The sequence below is a fragment of the Dromiciops gliroides genome, chromosome 1 (genome assembly GCF_019393635.1).
Source record: "Dromiciops gliroides isolate mDroGli1 chromosome 1, mDroGli1.pri, whole genome shotgun sequence".
In the NCBI taxonomy this organism is placed as follows: Eukaryota; Metazoa; Chordata; class Mammalia; order Microbiotheria; family Microbiotheriidae; genus Dromiciops; species Dromiciops gliroides.
The window spans coordinates 193,162,945-193,189,088 of record NC_057861.1 but is presented as its reverse complement, the minus strand read 5'-3'; the positions used below and the strand labels follow the sequence as shown (position 1 = coordinate 193,189,088).

Genomic DNA, 26,144 nt, shown 5'->3' with positions numbered 1-26,144 from the left:
TGACATTGCCATCCTCTTCTGAGGGTGCCCCTTGATCTTCCCTTGTCACTAAAGAAACTTTCTATGGTCCTCACACCTTTCTCAGTCTGCTCTTCTTGCCTATCTTTTATTTGACTTTTTGCTCCTTTCATGTGGTACATGTTCCAGGCTTTCACTGTCCAAACTTAGGGGGTCCAGGTGGTAATATTCAAGGAGGGCAAGGTTCTCCACTTGCCTGGCCTGTTCCTTGGTCATAGATAACCCCAGGCTAACTTGCTAATTAACCAGGTAGCAAAACTTTGTGTGCTGTGGTTGTTAGCTTGGACAAGCCTATACCCCTCCCCCACCCGGCCCACTGCTACTCAAGACTACTTCCTGGTTCCTGAAGGGGTGAAAAAACCCAAGTTCTGCCTCAGCACCACCAGAGACCCCTGGAATCTGCCCCCTGCCACGGGTTCAGCCCCTCTCACCAGACAGTAAGCTTAGTTCCAGACAACATTGGACCTGTAGCTGATTCACAGGCTCCAGGGGTTTCTTTACCTGGCTCAGCCTGTCTGGGACTGGATCTGTGTCAGAGTTACTATGGGATCCACTCCTTCCTCTGCATAGCAGCTCCTCCTTCAGACCTCCTAAGCCATCTTTCACTGGAAAATATCTCAACATGTTCTTTTGTGGGTTTTGCTGCTCCAGGAATTGTTCTGTGGCATTATTTGGAGGTTATTTGGAATGATCGTGTCATGAATTCCATGAGCTTACTGTCTTTCCTTTACCATCTTGGCTCCACCCTGGAAATTCCTCATTTATCTCTCCATTTTGTTCTCTACGTCTCTTACTTTATCTTCAGAGTCCTTTGTAACACTTCTATGGCCTGAGACCATTTCATATTTTTCTTGGAAGCTTTGGATGGAGGAGCCCTGATGTACCTTGATCTTCCTTGACACCAAAGAAACTTTCTACGATCCACACTTTTTTCTGCCTGCACATCACGCCAGCCTATTTCTTGACTTTTGACTCCTTCTTAAAGTGGGGGGCACTGCCTCCAGGACAAGCTTCAGGGCGTTCCAAGTGGTAAGATTTAAGGAGAGGCATGTTCTCAGCTCACACTGGCCTGTGTTCTGGTATGTCTGTTCTAATCATTCTGGAGAGCAATGTGGAACTACACCCAAAGGGCTATAAAATTCTGTATACCCTTTGACATAGCAATTGCACTACTATGTCTGTATTCAAAAAATAAAAAAGGCTAGAAAAAGCAGAGGCCATCTTTCAGGGTGTAAATGCTTTTGTCATTTTGCCTTCATTTCTGAAGAGGACCAATAGTATCACACGGTCATATCTTGACTTGTGTGTGAAATGGATTTAAGTGAGGCAGAGTTGCACAAAGTTATCAGCCTCACTTTCTCTTCCAGAGTTATCAAAGTTCAGTGGCAAGACCAAATTCAAGATCACTGGCATTGGCTTGACATGCAGTGGATGATTTTGACATCTTCAGTCTCTGACCAAGCCCCAAGTGTTCCACAGCACCTGCTTCAGCTGCCTTTATTCCATTGGAATAAATGTTTCCCATCGACCTATTCCACTTGGGGATACTTGGGTAGACACCCCCTTACTCATAATCCACCAACAGGTTTGAGGTCTGTCTATTAACCTCAACCTGGTTTGCCCCCATCTGCTGAGACAGTTTACAGGATATGACTGTTGTACATGCATAACCTTGTGACAGGAGGTTACCAAAGGTAGAGGAGCAGTCCTGGAAATGGTTCTGCAAGCCCTCATACTAATCTGCTAGTCCTCCTTGAATCCCCATACACCCCAGTGTGAGCATGCTGTTGGCAGAGTAGAAGAAAAGTCAGAAGTTTTTAAGAATGAAACTGGAACGGAAAGAAATAAATTTTGCAGCGCTCCCAGGTAAAAAGGAGGATCATAACGTCTTTTTTGTTTTTTGTTTTTTGTTTTTTGTGGGGCAATGGGGTTAAGTGATTTGCCCCGGTCACACAGCTAGTAAGTGTTAAATGTCTGAGGCTGTTTGAACTCAGTCCTCCTGAATTCAGGCCGGGGCGTTATCTACTGCTCCATCTAGCTGCCCCTAGGATCATAACTTCTATTTATCACTCTGAAGGCCAAATCTTCCCAACCCACTTAAATTTTTCATTCTAGTCATTATCATCTTTTTACTTGTGTCATTAAAGACCAGAAAATCTCCAGGGTTTTTTTTAAAAAGTCTTGTTTCAAAACATTAAAAACTTATATCGAGTACTCAGCTTTATAAACTTCTTTCCATCACCTTTGTCCAGCGCTGGACCACCAATAATATCAAAAGCCCCAAAGTCTGCTATAGTATCCAACTGGTCCGTTATTTGCCCTATGTGAATATTCCTTAGAATTTCAGACCAAAATCAGCCTGCTCTCTTTATTATTTAGAACTTTCTTATTTGTCTCCTTAAATCTTCATTGAAGAGTTGTTATTTGCCTTGGACTTGAAGAATGGTTAAGAATTGGATACTTACGTGGTCACGTATACCTTGAAAATGGAACAGATCTGTTATTCCATTGTTATTTTTTCCTTAGTTTTTAAAGTGAACCAATAACATCAGGAGGGTGATGTTGTGGGTGCACTAATATAGGACATAACACTTCTACATCTTGCCATTTCTAGTGTTATTTTTTATAGTTTTACAGCAAATTCTCTTTTAAGGCCCTATCAAATATGTTAGAAGCAGAGTTTGATCCTATCCATGAATACGATATATTTTGTATATTCTCAGAATCATAATTTATCTATTCAAATCCTACCTAATTTTTGACCCTTTTTATAAACACTTCACCAAATTTACCCTCGTTTCTGTTCAAAGACCTCCCTTGTCAGGAAATTCATTTCTTGATCACCTCTCCTTTTTTCAATATGCCCTTGGCCTCAATTTTCCCCATTTCTAGTTAGGTTATAGAATTGGACTTTTCAGGTTCATTCCAGTCTAAATCTTGTGGGAGAAGTGACGGAACTTAAAAATTGGGATATTTGGGACCAAGGACTATTAATTCTAGAATTCTTTCCATTAGGCTCTTTTTCTCTTATCTCATAGATAATACCACGTCAAATATGTCTTTTAGTTTCTGTTCAACTTCTGTGCCAGAAAACACAGAGAAATGTAGAGATATCAAGCACATTAATTGTTTCCACTTAGCTTTGGTAAATAATGATGTACATTAGCTTGCTATTTATATTATCAAGTCATATTATGCTGAATTTCCCTCTGGTGCTGTAGAAAGAGTACCAGATAAGAGTTAGAGGACTTGCATTTTGATCTGCTTTGTGCCTTAGCTCTGTTTATTTTCTACTTCACTAGCCATAGCTGTCTCACTTAACCTTTTATGGGCCTCAGTTTCCTTATCTGTAAAAATAAAGTGGTTAAACTAGGTGACCTTTGTGATCCTTTTGAGATATATATATATATATATATATATATATATATATATATATATATATATATATATGAGATCCATTGATCTTGACACCTATAGGCTTTCTCTTTTTTTACCATGATGATGCATCTTAATTGTTAGTCGCAGTTATTTCTCCCCTGTTATACTATTTTCTCTCATTATAGTCAGTAACCTTGCAACTTCACTTATGGGCAAACATAACCTTTTTGTGGCCATGATACATCCTTGGGTTAATATTCAATTCCTGTTTTCCTGTGGTGATTAATATCTTATTCCAAGATAATTTTTTAATCTTTTATTCCTCTTTATTGAAGGATTACTAATTATGAATCCTTGTCAACTGAGTTAACTTATTATGAAAGTGTGGATGTCTATGCCCCTGTATAGTCAACAAAAGTAGAGAGGTCAGGAAGAGGAATAAGTTGGGAAGAAGAAAATAATTATTAAACATCTGTGTGCTGCACATTATGCTAAGTAATTTACAAATTTCTCATTTGATCCTCCCAACAAACCAAGGAGGCAGATGCTATTATTATCCCCATTTTACAGTTGAGGACACTGATGATGATAGCTGTTAAGTGACTTGCCTAAGGTCAAAGGCTAGTGAGGTCTAGTGAGTGTCTAAGGTCAAATTTGAACTCAGCACTTTTTCTATGGCCCATGGACCATCTGTTGTGCCACCAAGATTGAAACAAAAGTTGATATATTTGGTGCATATTGAATTTATACTGCAAGTAGAATATTTATTTTAAATTGTTATATTTCAAAAGAATTTGAAATCCTCTCCTGGACATTAGGAATAATATTTTTAAATATTGACATGGGTGAGACTGCCAATGCACATTAGAAGGCTAGATCAAATCTCAGGAATAAGGCATGGGCATCACTAGAGAAACTAGGGAAACATGTAATTTCAGCTCATGAAAGGAAAAGGAAAAGAATGCACAGTCAGGGAGGAGGAGAACTGAGAAAAAGCTATTAGATTTGGCAATAGCAGTTTATGGGTTGTCATTGAGAGAGCAGTTTCATTCATTCAGCCTATGGAAACCAGATTACAAGGGATTAAAAGAATGGATGACTAGAGAGGAGATAGGGAAGAATTGGTTGTAGTCTCTACTTTCAAGTACTTTGATAAAAAGAAAGAAGGACTGATCAGTTTTTTTCTTTTTTTGATGATAGGGAAGTATGAGCATATTTATATGCAGAGATACAGTATCAAGTGGAAAAAGAGAAACTGAGCATACTAGACCAGTCAAGGAATAATTATTGGAATAATGTCTTAGAAGAACCTGAGAAAGGATAATGGATCAAAAACATGAAGAATTTAATCTCGATAAGTTGGTGACAGTGAGTGAAGATTAAAAAGAAATTTTCAAATGTGAATCCTCTTTCTTGGAAGTAGGATGTAAGTATCTACAGAAAGCTGAGAAGGTAGACAGGGTGTTGGGGCTTGAGGAGAGTGAAAAGGATTAAGGCACAGGAACTGGGGAATAGAAAAAGGGGTTCCGTTAAAGATGAATAAAATAACCTAGAAGAAAGCAGCAGAAATAGCATAAATTTGTTGGGGGAGCTATTTTGTGAATTGTATGAACAGCTTGGTATCCTGGTAGCAGCAACTGTAGAAGTAGTAGGTTTCTCTAAGAGTGGAGATTGACAAAGCTGATATAGTCAAAGGATGGGGAGGTCTGACAGAATCTTAGAATTTACAAAACCATTGTTTAATTGTTTGAGCTTGGTCAAGTGAACTTGAAGGAAGGAGGAAGGTGAGAGTAGTGGAATGAGAGGCCTCTATTTTTCTGCCTGCTTTGGTTTTGTCTTCCTCCTGCCTTTTTTTTTTTTTTCCTTGCTATCACAGTCCTGATTGTTGTGAGAGCCTTTGTCTTTCCTTGGAAGGATATTTTCATTGGGGATGGCCCATATTTTTATTGTCTTTTTGCTCCTCTGACCCGTAGGAATGCTGTGGAGCAACATTTCCTGTCCATAAAAAGGAACTATCAAGGGTAGCCTGTACCAGAGCTTTTTGTTCCTCTTTTGTGCCCTGGACCAGCTTCCAATTTCAAAACTTTCTATCTGTAGGGACCAATTTTTAATTGGGGAGTGTTAGCTAGGTGGCTCACTGCAAATATTGGGGCAAGGAAGAAGATTGGCAAGCCTCCCTCAAAACAGATGCAGGATTTATTTAACTAGAATGAACTAAAAAACCACAAGCAGGATCAGTATGATCAAGGGAAAAGGAAAAAAAATGGGGAAAAGGGAAATTATACAGCCTGTAACCACCACACCATCCAGAATCAGCCTGAGAAAAAAACAGCAGTGTCCTGTCGCCTTCCAGCTTCAAGCTAGAATGGGGGAAAACCTCCCTTTTTCCCAGCAGACCCCAGGCTGACCACACACAACCCCCCAGCCAATTGGCTGGTCACTCTGACAGTCATATGACTGCCCTCACTAGGCTTCCAATCATTATAATTTTGCCAGGCCCATGTAGGCATCGGCGAGAGGTGATGACGTGAGGTGCCAGCACCATGACAATGGCTACAACCAGTGGGTGGAGCACCATGCAGTTTGCAGAGCCCCAGGCTGGTGCCTGTGCAGAGGTTTTTTTTAAATTCTAGCCAAAAGATGGGGTCATAAAAACCTCAAATAACAATTCTTTACATATCTCTGAGAGTTACTAATACTGGATGGAGTCATCTACGGCATCTCTCAGGCTATTTCTTTTAGTCTCCCAAGGATGTAGTTGGGTTTGTGGGCTTTTCTCCATCTCTACTTCTAATATTTCATTTGTGTTTAACTAAAGGACCCAATGGTCAGAAACCGTTTATTAAGTGTATGCCAGGTCCTACATAAGTACTGGCCATACAAAGAAAGAGAAAAGACATCCCTGCCCTCAGAGAGTTCCCAGTCTAATGTGTGTAACATTTGCTCCCTCCTACTGACTCCTTTCCTTTTCCTTTTAATGCAGCATAAATACCCCTTTGTCTGCAGCCATTTTTTTCAGTTCTATAGTGGCCTCATGGTGTTCTCAGATCCCTCTTTAGAGTGCGGAAGTTCTTAAGTCCTCCTGCTCCAACCCAGAATGAGGAAAATTGACCCTACCTGTGGTCAAAATCATACCTCACTGCAGGTGTGGCGCGGGAAGCAAATCACTGACAAATTCCACCATGTAGAACATGAGCCAACAGCATTTCTAGAGGAAAGTGTCATGCACCTGCAGACAGGAGAGAAACCCATAGTGTGCCTCTCCATTTTATGGAACTGTGATCGGATCTGCCCTACTTCTCCTCTGATCAGTGGGTGGAACTAAAGTGGAGTTTCTCCAGTCTAGATATTCCCCCTTCTGCTTCTGGCCTGGGCCCTGCGAGGGAATGAGAAAGTGGAGTTACACTAGGAGAGTAGACCTATTTTCAAAATTGGTAAGACTGTCAGGTCTCCTGTTTTATCACCATTTTGTCTATGGTGGCATATATCTCTGGAAAAATTTTTCTGCCATTTGTCAGGTTAATCTGAAATTCAGGCTGGATTTCTAGGATCTAATTCATTCAATAAACATTTATTAAGTGCTGCTGTGTGTCAGACATTGTGCTAAGCTAAATAAGAAAAAGACAGTTCCCACCCCCAAGGAACTTACAATCTAGTGGGGGAACAAGAGAGGATAGACCTCTCCTGCAAACTTTGTGATGGTGACAAACCTCCGAGCTCTGAAGGAAACTAAGAGTAAAGGACTTATTAATCCTAGGTTAAGGTTTTTTGCCCTAGCTGAAAAGACACCATAGCAGCTACAGTTAAGAGAGCAATGTCCCCATCCAGTCCTAGCCAGTGGCTGAAGGTGGAATAAAGCTGTAGCTACCCATTGAAGCATTGAGAGTCTATAAAGTTTTGACCCTATTCAGGAGAGATGCTAGCCCTGAGAAGATCTCAGAAAGATGAGTGATCTCCCCAGAGCAGTCTTGCAACTGACCAACAGCCTGAATGAACACACCAATCTAGCAGCATCTATGCACAGCAGCTGACGAGCAGTCTGCCTTGTCCACACCAATGACAGCTATTTCTAGTGAGGATCCAACACAGACCCCTCTGACCTTTCCTGATAGATTAACCCTTCTAATAAAGATCCTTGACTGTAGATGAGCCAGGCCATTCTGAACACCAGAATGACTCATCTATCAGCAGTGTGATTTCCCTTTGGCAAACTTCATGAAGACCATCAGTTGTATGCGGTGTTGGTTGCATGACAATATATATTCCATACTACATGATGCCACTTTTCGCCTCATAAAAATCTGTGATAGTAATTGTGCCTCTTGTTTTGAGGAAATTGCCTAGTAACACTGTTCTTGCCATACCATTTGAATAAATACCTTTGATAAAGGGGGAAAAACACATTGTTTTAAGGGGAGACAGCACACAAAAGTAAGCTGAAAAGGGCGGCACCTTTTCAGGCAATATTGAGTGAGGGCGCATGATGTTTTGTGTAGCTGACATTGCTGATGAAAAATGAAGAGTTACTTGGAAAGTTCTGAAAGCTCAGAGTCATCTATAAAGGAAGTCTTTGGGATGAGTTTATTGCTCCACCCTCTAGTCTTCCAATCAAAGAGGAAAGGCAACTAAGGGAGTTGAGATACTATTGAGTATCAAAAATGGAGTCAGTCTTCATCATAATTAGAGCAGCATGATGTTCAGTGGAGCTGAAATCAAGTTGAGCACCTTTTAGAAAATGGAGAGATAGGCCTACTGTTTACCTTAACAAAGAAAAACTCTGTTTTCCAGAGCTAAGGCCCAGCAAACAAGCTGTTTCCTGAGCTTGGCAGGGCAACAATCCATTGCAATTACCCTTTGGATGTTCTTACCCTATGGGCTAGTTACACAATTCACCACGTGTTCTCTGATCAGTGAGAAACACTGGACAGTCAGAATGTTCTGCAATTAATCAAACTTGTCGCATGCTTGCTTCTCTCTTATTGTTAGGTCTACAGTTCTCTGGGCAGCCACTAGTATAAGTATTGAGATCTCCCCATGCTGCCCCTGGGGCCCCTGATTATGGGGGAGCCCTGGCACATGTTTCTATAGCTCCTCCTTGCTTGCAAGCCTTTTTCCTCACTTTGAAAATAAACTTTCTCTCTAATTCCTGACTCACCTGCCTCTGGACTAATCTGTGCAGCTCCAGTCATGCATAGGTTTAGAGACTGGTTCAGATCCGGTTGACAGCCTGTTGAGATTCTGGAATAGAATGTCACCTTGAGGAACTTGCCAGGTATGGCTAGAAAGGGGACTCTGCTATCTTCTCCTTTATATATTTTCCCTTGTGATCATGACCATCTATGGCCATAGCTCAACAATAATTTTCCCCCAATAAGTGGGACCAATTTGAAATAAAGTTGCGTTTATTAGTTCCAGTGAAGGAATGCAAATGGGTTTGAGGATAATTATCTATCTTTTTTCTTTATTACTTCCCTGTGGTATTTCCCTATTATCTTCTTCAAGCTCTTTTAGAATATTATTTCAGTAATTTTCCCTATACTCTTCTATCTCCATTTTCTTCTTCATTAGATCCTTCACTTTTTTTATATAAATATGCTCAAAACTCCTCTATCTAAAAAAAATAAAAATAAAACCTTCCCTGAAAACTACTAATTTAAATTTTTAAGATTGGCAAGTAATCTTCTGCCAATATTTACAAAAGATGTTTAAAATGTTTTGTTTCACATTTCATTATTTTGGCAATTAGGCATCCACTTCATAAGCTGATATTTTCTTTGTATAACATTTTAATAATTGATATATTATATTCAGGTTCCTTATAAATTAAATACTTGGAAATATTTTGCCCCATACTGTTGTAAAGCAGTCGCATTTGGCACCAACTTTATGCTTTTGTCCTAAACATAGAAGGTTTTACTTTGTAAGATTTTTCTTATCTCTACCAGGAACTTATATTTAACATTTTTAGATTATTTAGATTGTTTATAATTCCATTTTAGCCTTTTCAATGATAGTATAAAAACTGGTTTAATTTTAAAATGTAATTATCTAATCCAGTCTTTTATTTAAACACTTTTGATTCAGAGTTTGTTATACACTTCTTTATTTTCTTACGGCAAAATAAAACATTTTGGTTATAGAAATTATATTTATCACAGAATTAGGGAACTAGCAGAAATATTAGGTCACTTAGTTTTCTTCCTGTATCTGTAGATTATACTTAACCATTTAACCAGTTTCATTTTTCTAAATTAAATAAAATAGCATCTTATAAAATATATATATTATATAATTTAAAACTTTAAAAATATTTTCTGGCAATCTTATAGATAATAATCCCTTGAAAAATAATAAATAACTCAAAATCTAACATCATAATTCTTGAATGCCACCTGCTGGCCTACCTTTAAAATAACTATGAGTTTTTGAAGTCTAGAACAAGTATTTGAATATATGTGGTTTTTGTTTGTTTTCCTAATTTTCTAAGTGTTGTAATAAAATTAGGAATTAAAATAACATCAACTCATGGAGGATGTTTTCTAAAAACTTTCTGGCATTTACTATTTTAGTTTGATAAGACTATAGGTAGACATTTTCTGTATTTATAAAAGACACATGGCTTGGTAGAAAGGAAACATTATGAAGATATAACATGTAGAATTGTAGAATATTAAAAGTGTGGGGAATCCTGGAACTCATCTTGTCTGCTTGTTTTATTTTACAAATCAGGAACCTTGAGTTTCAGAATGGAATCATTGTGCCCTCAAGTCATACAGATAGATTTTTGTAGACCTAGAGATAGGAACCAGCTCCCCCAGTATTTGTTCCACTACACTTAACACATATATTATCACATTTTCAGAGTTCACGCTTTGTACAATTAGGAGGAAGAATTGTTCAAAACACCTAAGTACCACTAGAAAATATTTTAATATTTGAAACTTGACTATAAAAAGATAATTTAATACAGAATATTTACTAGTATTTAAAAACCATTGCTATGTTTGAAGCTAAAAAGCTTCACATAATTTGACACACACATAGGGTTATTTTTTTTTAAGTGGAGAAGAAAGCTATAATTTGATTATGGAAAAAAGTGAGACAATTTGGTCTTTCATTTAGGTGCATATGCTGCCCATAATTGTAGCTTATTTTGATTTCTATATCTATGTACTGTAATGGATTGTGGGCATCTAATGTTGTCATGAGCTGTCAGTCTCATCATCAATTTAGTATTGTAACCTTATCTACTCTGACACCCAGAATAAATAAACCTGTAAACCTTCAGTGCATTTCTTAAGGAATAGATGATACTACCAAAGATGATCGGTACAGATTTTGTTGTCTTCCCAAACCACTTAATGTGATCAGAGAATTAAAATTTCAACAGGTCATTTAAAGATAGCTAGCTGTATTGCCAGTCCTATAACATCCAGGTTAGATTTCTTGTGACTTCATAGTAAGATGGGCAATAGTCAGAGTATTTCAGTCTGGACATTTGTTTCTGGTTTGTGTGATCAAGCAAATTTATTAAGTGCAATGAGGTCACAGTAATTTTCAATAAACTGTGACTTGCTGATTTATATCAAAAGATCCATATAGCAGTAAACAATACCATTTACATTTAATTAGTTTTATTGAACCAAAGGCAATTTTATTTGTAATGAACCACATGTTATGATTAAGGATGTATTTTAATGATCTTTAAGTAAGGCGAACAAATGTTGCCCTTGACCTAATAGAGGAGGCTTTCCTACATTATTGATAACTTTAGAGCGATTTCTAAATTATTATTGTGAAATGCAGAGAAAGACATTCTCATTATTATGTCATTATTCAGTCAATTCATGACTAATATAATAGATCGAATGCATTCTACTAAATGGTTATGTGCATATAAAAGGATTGTTGATAGCATGTTATTTGTTGCCATATTTTAGAAGGTATTGTCATATAAAAGTTTTATTTTTTATTTTTTCAAATTGCTTTGTTGACACAGATTTTTTGGTATCTTTGCTTTCCTTTGCTTGGAAATAAGTTCTAATCTATATTGAATAGGTTGAAAGACCATGAATCTTATTATTTTTTTCTTCTGTTCCAATTATTGTAGAATTGTATTTTGAAGGAGAGCTAGTAGTATTATGTAGTATTATGATAATTATAAAACATTATATTAATTATATTTATATTAGTGATCAGTATACACTCTGAAAAGGATAATTTTCATTATGATTTATTAACGTTTGCATCATTATTGATTACTGTAATACTTGTTCTCAAAGGAACTCAAAGCAGTTTACTAATTTACTCTGATCCTTATGTGTTCACTGTAATGAAAGGAGACCTGGAGTGGACAAACTGTAAAAACATGATAGCAGATTACTTCTTTAAGCCAGAGAAGCCAATACATTCTATCTTCTGGAATTAATAGCTATTTTCTTTTTCAGAGCATGTTGTTTTTGCCTTTCAAAACCGAATACTGTCTACCCATAGAACTCATTCCCTTGAAGATTTTATTCTATTTTTGTTGTTGTTATTCCTTTCATTATTCAGTAAGGCCTTTTGATACGAAGAATTAAATAGCTTTGTAATGAAGCTTCTTTCCAGAAACCACTATGATATAGCTTTTAAAAATCAACTTAACCACTTAGAAGATTAAGATACGGTTTAATCTCTTTGCCAAATAGTAATTCTTGTTTTTCTGTGATCATGATTAAGTGCTTTGAGATTTTAGTATTCAGTTTCTTTTTGTACTATGATATTTAGAGCAATTTAATTCTACAGATGTTTATATTCATTCTTTGTGCATTTTGCTTTTATTTATTTGTAATGTTTTATCAATAACATTTGTTTTTAATGTAACTTATTTTCCACACACTTGACTGAATTCTCAACTTTGAAAAAGAAAAATTAAACAAAAACACCTGATATAAAAATTATATCTGACATAATAGATACACTATTCTCATATACTATTCCTCCATCTCTGCTTTGAGGGAATAAGTAATCAATAAACATTTATTATGCTATCTACAAGGCATTAGCACTAGACATATAAACTTTTAAGAAAAAAAATACCTGACAAAGGCACTGCCTTTAAGAAATTTACATTCTGTTTAAGGGAGAATATGGCATTTTTAAAGCATTTACTATGTGCAGGCATTTGTGCTAAGTGCTGACATCTCCCCCCCCCCCAAAAAAAAAAAAAAAAAAAAGGAAAAGCAGTCTCTGCTTGTAAGGAACTTACATTCTACTGAGAGAGACGGGGGAGGAGTAAGAAAAGACCCCTTGCAAAAAGTGATGTTTGAATTGTATTGAAAAAAGCCAGAGTTTCTTAGAGGGTGAGGTGAAAAACATTCTAGTCATATGGGACAGCTGGTACAAAGGCATGGAGAATAGAAAACCAAGCATCATGTGTGAGGAAGAGTAAATAGGCCAGTATGACCATAGTATAGAGTGTGTTGAGAAAACTGTATAAGGTTGGAAAGATAGAAAGAGGTAAGGTTGTGAAGACCTTTAAATGGCAACTATGTATTTGGTTATATTTGATTCCAGAGGCAATAGGGAGCCATTGGAGTTATGACTAGAGAATGACATAGACCTTCAATTTAGGAAAAAAAATTTTATAAGATAGTATGACAGGAGAGATTCAAATTAAAGATGCTGTGATTTGAAGAGAGAGCCTTTAACTTTTCTAGATGTATTCAGGCCTTCACATACTTTTCTTCATCATGGACATATCTGTAAATGAAGCTATTAAAGGGTTGCTTCATCTCATATAGTTTATTCTCAAAAGGTAGGTTTTTACCAAAGGGTTGTTGTTGTTTGTTCGTTTGAGTTATGTCCAACTCTTTGTGATCCATTTGGGGTTTTCTTGGTAAAGACACTAAAGTGTTTTGCCATTTCCATCTCCAGCTCATTTTATAGATGAGGAAACCGAGGCAAACAGTGAAGTGACTTGCTCAGGATCACACAGCTAGTAAGTGTCTGAGGCTAATTTTGAACTGAGGAAGATGAGTCTTCCTGACTCCAGGCCCAGCATTCTATCCGCTCTGCCCAGCTGCCCTACTACCAAAGGGTAGTCTAAACATTATAGAGACTAAGGAAACAGTGAAGCTAAGAGAAAATTATTACACTGCATTAATACTACATTTTGTAGTCAGTGAAGAAATTAGTTGTCTTTTGAGAATGCCTTAAGAGTCTTTAGCATTGTTTTGTTTTTTAAGCTTTCTTTTTCTTGATAAAATTTTCTATAAATTCTAAAGTTTTTCCCCAGAAAGACAACTCAGAGATCACATGTCACCTCCATCCTTTATTTTACTTTAAGGGCTTCTCTCAGCATGGTGAAGGACTTCCTTGTTTGTTCCTGATATTATAAGGGTACCAGTGTGATGTTGTGACAGTCCAATTGCTGTTTCTCTCATTTGCAGAATAATTAACCCATATATTCTTCCTTTCAAACAGGAAGCAAATTTTCCTTTCACAGCACATATTCTCTTTTGTGAGATAAAATATGAGAGTTCATCTTTTCCAGATATGATTTAAGCACATTGATTTGGGGCTGAAGGGTGGGAGCACTTTTGCCATTCACTAGGTTTTGGAAACAATTACCATTTTGTTGGATAACAGAAATGATAACAGCTAGTTTAAAATGCACATAGAGGTAGTATCCTGCCAATCTCTTGTAACTTATGCCATTGGAATTAATGTATAAATTCAGGCTTTAGAAATTATTATAATCACATAACCTACATTGATAGGGACTAGAATTAAAAATTCTTTGGATTATCTATCATTTAATAAATTAGGTTACCCTCTTTAGTGACCTTGGGAAAGTCACTCTCTGTACTTCTCTTTCTTTATCTGTAAAATGATGGGATTGTACGAAATTGCTGTTAAAATCTCTTCCAACTGTAAATTTGTGATTTCTGGGATCTTCTGGGAAGTACAATGGGAAGCATAAGATGACTAGTTTTGGTGCTCTAGCCAAATGTAATAGCTTAGTTATATTTCTTTACTTTCTGTGTCTCAGGTTCCTCATATGTTCAACAAGGGAATTGGCCTCATTGATCCATGAGTTCCTCCCAAATTTAAAATTACATGATTTTATTTCAGTTTTTCTACACAAAGCATATTGTATTATTTCTATGAAAAAAGTAAATATGAATGAGATATAGACATTTTCTATGTAGTTTCATTGAATTACAAAATTACAATTAATTAATCTGTAATCTTTTTCAGGATCTTTTCTCCATCAATGCTTATGTTTATGCTCAGAAGCCACAACTAGATATTCATGGCTTTGAAGGCACTTTTACTAGGGTAAGTTGTCTTAATTACACACACACACACACACACACACACACACACACAATCAATATATAGAAATTTGTGATAGACATTTAATTCAGTAAAGCAGTTTGCTATTATGAAATAGTAATTTATACATTTTAAGTGCTTATACATATAAAGTAGGGGACTAAAAAACTTAAAATGCTAAACTTTTAAAGTGATTGCCATTTTTTAAAACCTGAATAACCATTTTGTGTACATGGAGCCAAGCTGCTTTCCTTTTGCCATATTTGCTTCCCATAAAATTCATCCCTAAAAATTAAGTATCCTCAAGTTACATAATTTGACAATTCTATCCTTGTGTCAGAAAACATTAACATGATATTATCTTCAAATCTTTCCCAGTTTTTCATTCTTAATAATAGATGTAAATTATTATTACTAATTACATTGGTCCATGACTTGTTGCTTTTGACATAGAAGTTATTGTAAATCTCTTGATTTACTCAAACCAACAATGTCTCAAGTTGCTTAAAACTTTTGGTTCTTTTAGGGCTAATGTTACTAACAAATCACTTCAATTTGTTGTAAATAGTATCCACACATAGGTATTTACCAGCTGACCATTTCCTGTTATTTCTGTTACTAAAATTATTGTCACAATTTGCATTTTATTCTTCAAAAAAACCCAGATAATTATTCATATGGAAAAATGCTGTTAAGGAATTATATGACAGGAAGACGAGCTGGTAATGTGGTGAGGGTGAGGAATGACAGGTGAACAGCTGCATGCTCTGCAAGAACTTTTGGCATTTCTGGAGAAAGCCAGGATACTTTCCATCACATTAAATATATCTCCTGTGGTAAATTTATAGGACACGAACAAAAGTTGCACAGGATGAGCAGGTGTGGTTTGATTATATGATCTTTATAATGAAAGGAATTTACAAATCAATGACATAAATCCATTTTAGCATGTGATTATAACTTTACTCCGTGTTTATTTCCTTTCCAGTTGTATTCCTTTTAATATTTTGTTGAATAATTGTAATATTATGTCTAAACACTAGTAATTACCACTTTGTTCTAGATCATGTGGAACTATAAGGCATTACTAAGGTGGTATAGAGGAAAGAGAATTATCCTAAGAGTCAAGAGTTTAATGTTTTCATCTCATCTTTGTTACTGGCTAACTACTTTACTTCCTATTGGCTTTAGTTACTTTGTCCATAAAATTAAGGGGATGGACTACATGTCTTAACAGCTCAAAAAATCCTGATCTGGTGTTTTCCTCTATCCAAAGACTTATTCTACTGCTTAATACCTGATTTCCTTCAAAACCTTGTTCAAGCATCACATGCACATAAGGCTTTTCCTAATTTCCTCAGTTGTTACTGCCTTCCCCCTGTAAAATGACCTTTTCTCTGTTACCTATGGAGAAATATATTTTCTCTACATTAGAATATAAGCACCTTGAGGCAGGTGCTATTTTTAAAATAATCTCTTAACATCTAGCACAGATGTTCTTAAGTGCTTGTTGATTGATCATAAAAGTGACCCTGGATTCTCAGGATGGGGTATGTTAGGAGAGCAAAAGTTCTGGTCATTTCTTATATGGAAAAAAGGCTTTGAGTATGCAACTAGTGATGGATTACTTGTTTGTTTTTTCTTTTGGACCACATAGGGTGCTAATTCTTTCGCAGAACTGTTCTAAAAGGTCTTGTACTATATTATTATGTACTTCCAGGATGTATAGATTAGGAAAGTGGATATCCTTTCTTATATGGAAAATGCAGCATCAGACCAAAAAGGCAAAATCTTGTTTGTTTCTGCCAATTATCCTTGAGCAATCTGGGATCCAAAATTTTTCACACAAATGCAGTAGTTATGTGTAGGCAAAGCATTTTTTCCTTTTCTTCTCAGTCCAGAGATATCCTTCACCTTAGGTGAGAAAATGGGAACTAAATAAGAATTGAGTAGTTCAACTTTTTCATCAATTCTTTCTCATTTATTTCTTCAGTCTGTAGTGTTAGTCTATCCCTTCTTTGATTTTGCTATTATTCCCAATTTAACCAAACTCCTCTTGCTGTCCTTAACATTCATCACCTATCCCTATTCTTCTTGGTGTTTATTGTTCTTAATGGGATTCTTTTGTTATAGTGCTATGCTTTTTTATTCATCATTTTCCTGCCTTGCTTCCATTTTCTCCATATGTCCTTTATAAATATGAGTTTTATCCTAAATTTTTTGTGTGGCCACGTTAGGTTCTTTTGCCCTTCACCAGAACCATTTCTGTTCATCTCTTCAGAATTTCATTCTTAAACATTTCCTAGACTTACTTCTCCTACAGTATTTTAGGCAACTGGAATGTACCTCTTCTTTTCCTGAAAACTTTTAAATGTGTTCTCTGATCAATCATGCATATCATGGAGTTTGTGATGGAGTGGTCACTTTCCCCCACTTTTCCTGTCATTTACAAGTCTCCAGCCATGTCAGAATTGGGTCCAGAATTGCAGTTCCTATTGTTGCTTCCTCACTTTCTGAAGGATGTTTCACTATTAAAGCAAGAAGGAAATTTATTACCTGCTTTGATTTTTGACAGAGAGAACTCCATCAAAGTTGCAGATTGCTTATTGCTCTCATCATGTTTCCATGCCAGGTTTGTAATGTTTCCCAAACTCCTTATCTAATTCCCCATTTTGTTTAAGTGAATATCTCTTCACTGTGAAGAGTGAAAATTTAGGGATAACAAACATGGCATATCCTTTGGCAATGAAAGTTACAATGTAATAGCAAAAGGAATTCTACTAAAATGATAGAAAAGATGTAAGTGGGAGCTTGTTGTTTTTTTCCCTTCCAAGATGAGGAAATCCAGATAATACCCCTGAAGAATAGGTTGTCTTTGTAAGGAGTTTCTACCATCATGGGTTTAATCTGACTAGAAACTTAACTAATCTAGGCAAGAATGTACCTTTTTTTACCATAAAGTAGGATTTTTTCCCGTCTCTCCTGCTGTAAACACATTACTATATTTCTTCATTTATGTTAGCTTAATCTTTTAAAAGTTAACCCTATTAAAGTTAACCCAATGGCTCTCTTCACTTATCAATTTAACCTCTTTCCCTCCTACCCACCTTATCCTTTTCCTTCTTCTTATTAACTTATTACCTTTGTGGTGCTTATTACCTTTTCCTCTGGTGTTGGAGTTTTGCTTATGAGTTTCTTTTCCTTTATGACTTTTGCAGTTATTTAATTCTTCCTCTCATTCTCTCCTTCCTGGTTAGGTAGCCATAGAATCCTTTCTTTTTCTCTCCTTCAATTTGTCTTTATTACTTTTTTTTGGGGGGGGGAGGGTGGGCAATGAGGGTTAAGTGACTTGCCCAGGGTCACACATGTAGTAAGTGTTAACTGTCTGAGGCTGGATTGGAACTCAGGTCCTCCTGAATCCAAGGCCCGTGCTTTACTCACTGCACCACCTAGCTACCCCCTATTTTTATTACTTTAAAAATTTTAAATTTCTGTTCCTTTTTCTCAAACAGACTTGTTTCCATCATTCTCTGTATTATTTATCTTTCCATTCTTTTGATTCTTGGCCCTTCTATCTCTCTCCTCATTCTCTCTCTCTTTCTCTCTCTTTCTTTTTTTGGTGAGGCAATTGGGGTTAAGGGTCTTGCCCAGGGTCACACAGCTAATTAGTGTTAAGTGTCTGAGGTCAGATTTGAATTCAGGTTCTCCAGAATCCAGGGCTGGTGCTCTATCCACTGCCATACCTAGCTGTCCCAGCCCTTCTATTTATTTAGTAATTCCTTATTCTCTATATTCTTTATTGAATTAAAACTTGTAAGGTATCTATTTTGGATTATCTCTTCTAAAAAGTTTTCTTCTGTTCCTAATTGTAGAATATATAATTGACCTTTGCCCTTTCATTGGTGAATTTTCCCCCTATATGCCTCAAAATCTCTTCCATGAGTCCTTATTCTCCCATTTTTCTGGATGCCAGTTGCCTCCAAAAGGTTTTCTTCCCTTTGTTCTGAGGTAGAATGAATCAATTTGAATTTTGCTATGAAAGGAGGAGAGAGAGAATCATAACATCAAAACTGCTTTGATATGGTACTGATTGTTGTTTGTCCTTCATTTTTGAAGAGGACCATAACATTGAGAGGTGATATCATTACTTGCAGTGAATTGGATTTAAGTGAGGGAGGTCAGAACAAAGTCACCAGCCTTACTCTCTCCTCCAGAGCCATTTGGGTCCATTGGCAAGATATACCTCAAGGCGACTGGAGATGGCTCCAGATGTTTAAGGTAATCAGGGTTATGTGACTTGCCCAGGGTCCCACAGCTAGTAAATGTCAAGTATCTGAGGCTAGATTTGAACTTGGGTCCTCCTCACTCCACGGCCAGTGCTCTATAAACTTTGCCACCTAACTGCCCCCATACCCAAAGCAGGAAGAGCCAAAACAGAGAAAGAAAATTATACGTCAATTTCCCTAATGAATACTGATGCAAAAAAATTTAAAGAAAATATGAGCAAAGTGATAACAGCAATATATCACAAGATTCATAAACTATGAAAAGGTGTTGGATCAAAATTGGGAAAACTATCAGCACAATTGACCATATCACTAACAAAACCAACAAAAAAATCATATGATTATTTCAATAGATGCAGAAAAGGCCTTTGACAAAATATAGCACCCATTCCTATTAAAAACACTACAGAGTGGGGCAGCTAGGTGGCACAATGGATTCAGGAGGACCTGAGTTCAAATCCGGCTTCAGACACTTAACACTTACTAGCTGTGTGACCCTTAGCAAGTCACTTAACCCCAATTGCCCTGCAAAACAAACAAACAAACAAAAAACAACCCCAACACTACAGAGCATAGGAATACATGAAGTTTACCTTAAAATGATAAGTAATATTTATCTAAAACCATCAGCAATCATTTTCTGTAATGGAGATAAGCTAGAAGCCTTCCCAATACAATCCTGGTTAAGCAAGGATGCTTTTTATCTCCTCTGTTATTTAATACTGTACTAGAAATGTTAGCTATAGAAATAAGAGAAGAAAAAGAAATTAAAGGAATTAGAATAGGTAATTGAGAAATCAAAACTATCATTCTTTTTTTTTTTTTTTTAGTGAGGCAATTGGGGTTAAGTGACTTGCCCAGGGTCACACAGCTAGTAAGTGTTAAGTGTCTGAGGCCGGATTTGAATTCAGGTACTCCTGACTCCAGGGCCGGTGCTCTATCCACTGCGCCACCTAGCTGCCCCAAAACTATCATTCTTTACAAATGAAATGTTGTTATACTTAGAAAATCCTAGAGAATCAACTAAAAAACTACTTGAAATTATTAACAACTTTAGCAAATTTGTAGGATATGAAATAAACCCACATAAATCATCAGTATTTCTATATATTAACAAAAAAGTGCAGCAGCAACAGACAGAAAAAGAAAATCCAATGGAAATAACTGTAGACAGTATAAAATACTTGTTTGTCTGCCTGCCAAGACAAACCCAAGAACTATATGAACAGAGCTCTAAAACACTTCTCACACAAATAAAGTCAGACTTAATCAGACAAATATTAATTTCTCATGGGTAGGTCAAACCAATATAATAAAAATGACAATCCTACCTAAGTTAATCTATTTAATTATTACCATGCTGATCAAACTATCAAAAATTATTTTATAGATCTAGAAAAAACACTAATGGATTTCATCTGTAAGAACAAAAGCTCAAGGATATCAAGGGAATCAATGAAAAAATATGAAAGAAGGTAGTCTAGCTTTACCAGATCTCAAACTATATTATAAAGGAGCAATTATCAAAACAATCTGGTACTGGCTAAGAAATAGAGAGGTAGATCCGTGGAATAGAATAATTACAAATTATACTATAGTAAATGACTACAGTAATCCAGTATATGATAAACCCAAAGATCCAAACTTTTGGAACAAAAACTCATTATTTGACAAAAAATACTGGGAAAGCTAGAAAACAATATGGCAGAAACTAGGTATTGATGGTCATCTCACATCATATACTAAAATTAGGTCAAAATAGCAACATGATTTACATATAAAAGGTGATGTCATAAGCAAATTAAGAGAGCATGCAATAGTTTATCAGATTTATGGATCAGAATTTAGGACCAAAGAAGATAGGGCATTATAAAATATAAAATAAATAATTTTGATCATATAAAATTTAAAAAAGCTTTTGTATAAACAAAACCAATGCACTCAAAGTTGTAAGGAAAGAAGAAAATTGCTAAAGAATTTTTGCAACACGTAAGTCCTCATTTCTAAAATATATAGAGATCCGAGTCAAATTTATAAAAATACAAGTCATTCCCCAATTGATATGAACAGGCAGTTTTCAGACAAAGAAATCAAAGCTATTTATAGTCACATGAAAAAGTGCTATAGATCACCATTGATCAGAGTAATGCAAATTAAAAGAACTCTTAGGTACCACCTCACACCTATCAGAGTGACTAATGTGACAAAAAAAACATGTTGGATGTTGGGGAAAATGTGGGAAAACTGGGATGCTAATCCATTGTTGGTGAAGTTGTGAATTGATCCAACCATTCTGGAGAACAATTTGGAACTGCGTTCAAAAGGCTACAAGACTGTACCACTGCTAGGTTTGTATCCCAAAGACATCCCCAAAAAGGGGAAAGGCCCTATTTGTACAAAAATATTTATAGCATCAATTTTTTGTGGTGACTACGAATTGGGAATCAAAGAGATGCCCATCAATTAGGGAATGGTTAAATAAACTGTGGTATATGATTGTGATTGAATATTATTGTGCTAAGAAGGACTTATATGAACTGATGTATAGTAAAATGAGCAGAACAAGGAAAATGTTGTACACAGTGACAGCAATATTGTTTGATGAAGAATTGTGAAAGACAACTATTTTCAGCAATGCAATGATCCAAGACAATCTCAAAAAGCTAATGATGAATTATAGTATCCACCTCCAAATTAAGAACTAATATTGATGGAACATATACTGAAGCATACTATTTTTCTTTTTTTTTCTTTTATTGGAGTCATCTTATACAAAATGACTAATATGGAAATATTTTACATAATTGTACATGTATAACCTATATCTGATTGCTTACTGCCTTAGGGGGGAGAAAGGGAGGGAGGGAGGCATAGTATTTGGAACTCAAAACGTTATATGAAAATGTTTATTATATTTTTTTTAATTGCTTTCTGAAGCCTAGCTATGAAATTTACAAACTTAAACATAGTTATGATTGGAAAATGTTCCCTCAACATTCTTTGATCCAAAGTAAATGTCATAAATATATATATTTTTTTAAAACACTCAATTCATGAATTAGATCTTCACATTGTTTATAAGGTATCCTATTCAGGCCTGTCGTCTAATATAAGAGAACCTATCTCATTCAAAAAGAATAGCAATGGGGAAACTGAGGTCAAAAAGATCCTTGCCCCCTTACCTTTTTGAAAAAAAAAAAAAAATTTTTCTTTTCATTACACCTTTCTACATTTGATTTTCTTACATTCCCACCATTTTTAGTACTTCGGGTAGGTACTAAATAGAGCTCCTTATGAGCAGTTTGTTGGTCTTTTCCCCTCACATAATGGATCTGTGACTCAACAGCAAAGCCTTAAGAGGTTCCACCTCACACAAGTTTAACTACTTACTGTTTAACTCAGAGTACAGATATTTCTTAAGTTAACCTTAAACAAGTTTACGGGCTTAATGTAATCTCTATGATGCACATGCACGCACACACACACACACACACACACACACATTCATACCTGTGTATTTTCAGAGAGAATCTATTAAGCTTATAAAGGTATTTTCTAAAAGCTAATTAAGAAACAGTATTATTAAGTACGTCTTGCCCATGATCAAAGCTAATAAGTTTTTAAGTGAAATCCAAAGTTACCTCTGCACTGACTAAATCCAGCACTCATTTGTCTATATCACATTTTAAAAAATAAATAACTTGGGAGCAGCTAGGTGGCACAGTGGACAAAGCACTGGCCCTGGATTCAGGAGGACCTGAGTTCAGATGTCACCTCTTACACATCCATATGTATGACCAGAGGTACGTTTCAGTGCTTTAGGTAACTTGCAAAAAGACTGTAAGTTACCAAGGGGGAGGAGGTAGGGAGGGGGTGGGGAGGGGGGAAGGTACCACCACCTTTTATTTTTAGAAGGATTTTTCTTACCAAGGAGAATGCATGGGTCTAATCCATATCTCTGTGCTATGATTATTGTGATTACTATCCATGTAACTTCGTTATAGACTTATCAGTAATTTTAGAGCAACAATATTAAGGTTTGAGTTTTAAAGTTTAGGTCTAAAATTTTATCTTTATTCCTAGGTGGGTTTTTTTTTTAACGCCATCTTTCCATTTAGAGTTTTTATAATGCATTTTCTGCTGTAAATTCTTTGTAAGCCATAGTACAACTATGTTGTTTACATCTTTCCCAATCAAAATACTCTCCTTTCAAATAGCAAATCTCTATTGTTTGCTAAGTAGTGTAAATTATTGAGAAAAGAGCTTGAAATGGTAACATTTAACATTTTATCCTTTAGCTGATTTTATCTTTTTGAAACTATAACATTAAGTAAAAGGAAACCTAAAGAAGTTATTTAGAGATAATTTCTTTTCTACCTTCCAATCTTTATTTTGTACTATATGTGACTGGTAAAGAACCCTCGTCTACAATAATTTTCTTGATATTAGAAAAATGTTTTATGTTTAAAATCCATCATTACTATTTCCATATTGAAAGAAAACTGCAGTTATTGTGTTTTCATCAGCATCCAATTATGCCATAGAACTATAAAAAAGATGGATAAATGGCTATAGAAAAGTAATGGGAGAACCAACTTGAATGCCTAAAACTAAATTGCATAGAACCTTTTATTTTCAAATCAGAAAACATAAAAATCTTACTTTTCAGTGCCTTCACCGCTTCTAGAATTTTATGACATGAAGGAAAGGAAATACCAAAATATAGTCCTTTCTCATAAATTAAAAAAAATTGTGTTATAAGAAGATCTAAAGAAATATTGTAAAGTTACATTTTAGGTTACTAAGAAGTCAAGATGTGCAGGAACAATAAGTTAAAATTGGGGAACCATAATTAAAATAGGCTTTGTATTGTTTCAAGTGTAGTGCAATTATCCTATTGTGTAGCTATAATCACAGCATTGCATTTTTGAAATTGACCTTAGAATTTATCTAGAGTACCCATTCCAGAACAGTAATCTTTGAGGGTTTTGTCTGTTGGAAAAGCTTCTTGATGCAATCCATTCTACTTTTGGATAACACTAATTATCAGGAGGTTTTTCCATATGTGCATCAGAAATCTATAGTTTTCACTAGTTTTTTTAGGTCGGGCCTTCTGGGACCAAGCCAAAGAAATCTAATTCCCCTTTTACATTTCATCAGTTTTTTGAAGTTAGCTCTGATAGTATGCTTTTCTCCCACTTCTTTCCCCCTTTCACCTTAATTCTTTCACATTCAAGCTAAATATCGATAGTTTTTTAGCCTTTTTTTTTTTTTTGGTCACTAGTCTTATTTTATACATGTTTCACTTGTTATTCATACCCACTTGTCAGAAGCTTATAATGATTTCCATTTGCTCACCAAATAATGTAAGAACTCAGTATCACTTTTGTATGCTTTTGAAATTTGCAGATGGCACAGTGATAGAAAGTATAACTAACTCATATAAAAAAGTCACTTCGAAAAGACCTTGATAGTTTAGAAGTTTAGACCAAGTATATATAATAAGATAAAATTTAGTAGGAAAAATATTTTGGGGGTTCAAAAATTAACCTTTCACATACAAGTTGGGAGGGTTGGTTAAATATCAATTCACCTGAAAGGAATGTTGGGGTTTTAATTGCCTTCAAGTTTAGAATAATTCAGTATTATCATTAGATAACAGTACTGCTATGTCCAGGACTAGTGAAGTGATAGTCTCGTTGTACTTTGCCTTTGCCAGAACAGGTCTAGAGTATTGTTTCCTCTTCTGGGTGCCACATTGAAATGATGTTGATGAGCTGCCCATAATCCAGAAGTATGTAACCAGAATAAGAGATCATGTGGACACCCCTTGTGAAGATTGGTTGACATGATTAGGGAATACTTTGACCTAAAAAGAGAAGACTTATTGAGTGATATGAAAGATAGGTTCCAGTATTTGAATGACTGTCATATAGAAGAGAGGTTGAGTTTGTTCTACTTGACCCTACAGTGTAGAAATAGGAATAATCTGTGGAAGTTGCAAAGAGGTACAATCAGGCTTGATGTCAGTGGAACATAGATGGACCTTTGACTTCCACAAGGGTACAATAAAGGCTACTAGTTCGACTCTTTCGCCTTTCATGTTGAGAAATGCCTTCTCAAGATTGATGGAAATTTTAAGATAATGTGCATGTCTAATAGCTATCTCCTGAATATATAAACGGGATTAAAATGGATTCATTCTCCCTGGTCATGGTAGATGTGAAGTCTAGAGGACTTTCTATGAAGCTGGGGAATGGGAGTGATAAGAACAGAAGGGGAAATAAGTAGAAGTTAATGACATTCACCTGAGTATAGTAGGCCTGACTAAAAGAAGGGTTGAAAATAGGCATGTTGACTCATGGCAGGCCCATAAAAAACTGATAACACTACCAACAGATGATTGTTCCAGAACATGGCAGGAATAATTCAATGAAACATCATCAGAATCAGAAAGGAATGGCAGCAATAACAGCAAAGTAGAACAGGAACAAGGCATAATTGACTCCTCGGAAAAAAGCTTATCAATAAATCAACAAGCATTTATTGAGTGACCCCTGTATTCCAGACACAGTCCTACATACTGTGGATAGAAAGCTAAAGAAATAAACTCTTCTCAAGGGACTTACATTCCTTTAGATTAGACAGCATGTACATATATGAGTCAGGACAAGAGCATTTATTAAGTGCTTACATTCAAATAGAAGACAGTACATAAGAGTGTTGGAGATTGGGGATAGAGGAGAATCAGGAATGAAGCTTAGGCAGAAATACAGACATGGCTCACCTAGGCACTTTCCTTAAAACAGCAATTATTAGAGTAACCAACCCAAGATAAATTATGAATAGAATAAATATGTACAGAATAAATACAAAATAAATAAAGAATAGTTAAATACAGGGTAGCAGGAAATGCTTTGTGTAGTACATGGTAGTTGATCTGCAATCTTGAAACAAAATATGGGAATCTGTGAAGCAAAGATAAAAGAGTGTATTCCTAGGGCAGAGCCTGTACAATAGAGGCCTAGAGACAACACTGTTCAAGAAAAGACAAAATTAACTTGGCTGGACCTTAGAATGCAAAAAGATGAGAAATTTATAAGACTGGAGAAATGGATTTTCTTGCAGTATTATCTTTTCTAG

The 26,144-nt window shown here is 35.8% G+C and overlaps 1 protein-coding gene across 4 annotated transcripts in view; it reads left to right on the top strand.

Annotated features, from left to right (window-relative positions):
- The window catches only part of ATP9B (ATPase phospholipid transporting 9B (putative)), a 459,610-nt gene that overhangs the window by 187,057 nt on the left and 246,409 nt on the right, over nucleotides 1-26,144 (top strand). For all 4 annotated transcript variants that reach the window (XM_043972858.1, XM_043972842.1, XM_043972850.1 and 1 more), the window contains exon 9: nucleotides 14,638-14,718. In XM_043972858.1, coding sequence (XP_043828793.1) covers nucleotides 14,638-14,718 — 81 coding nt within the window. The remainder of the gene's footprint in view (nucleotides 1-14,637; nucleotides 14,719-26,144) is intronic.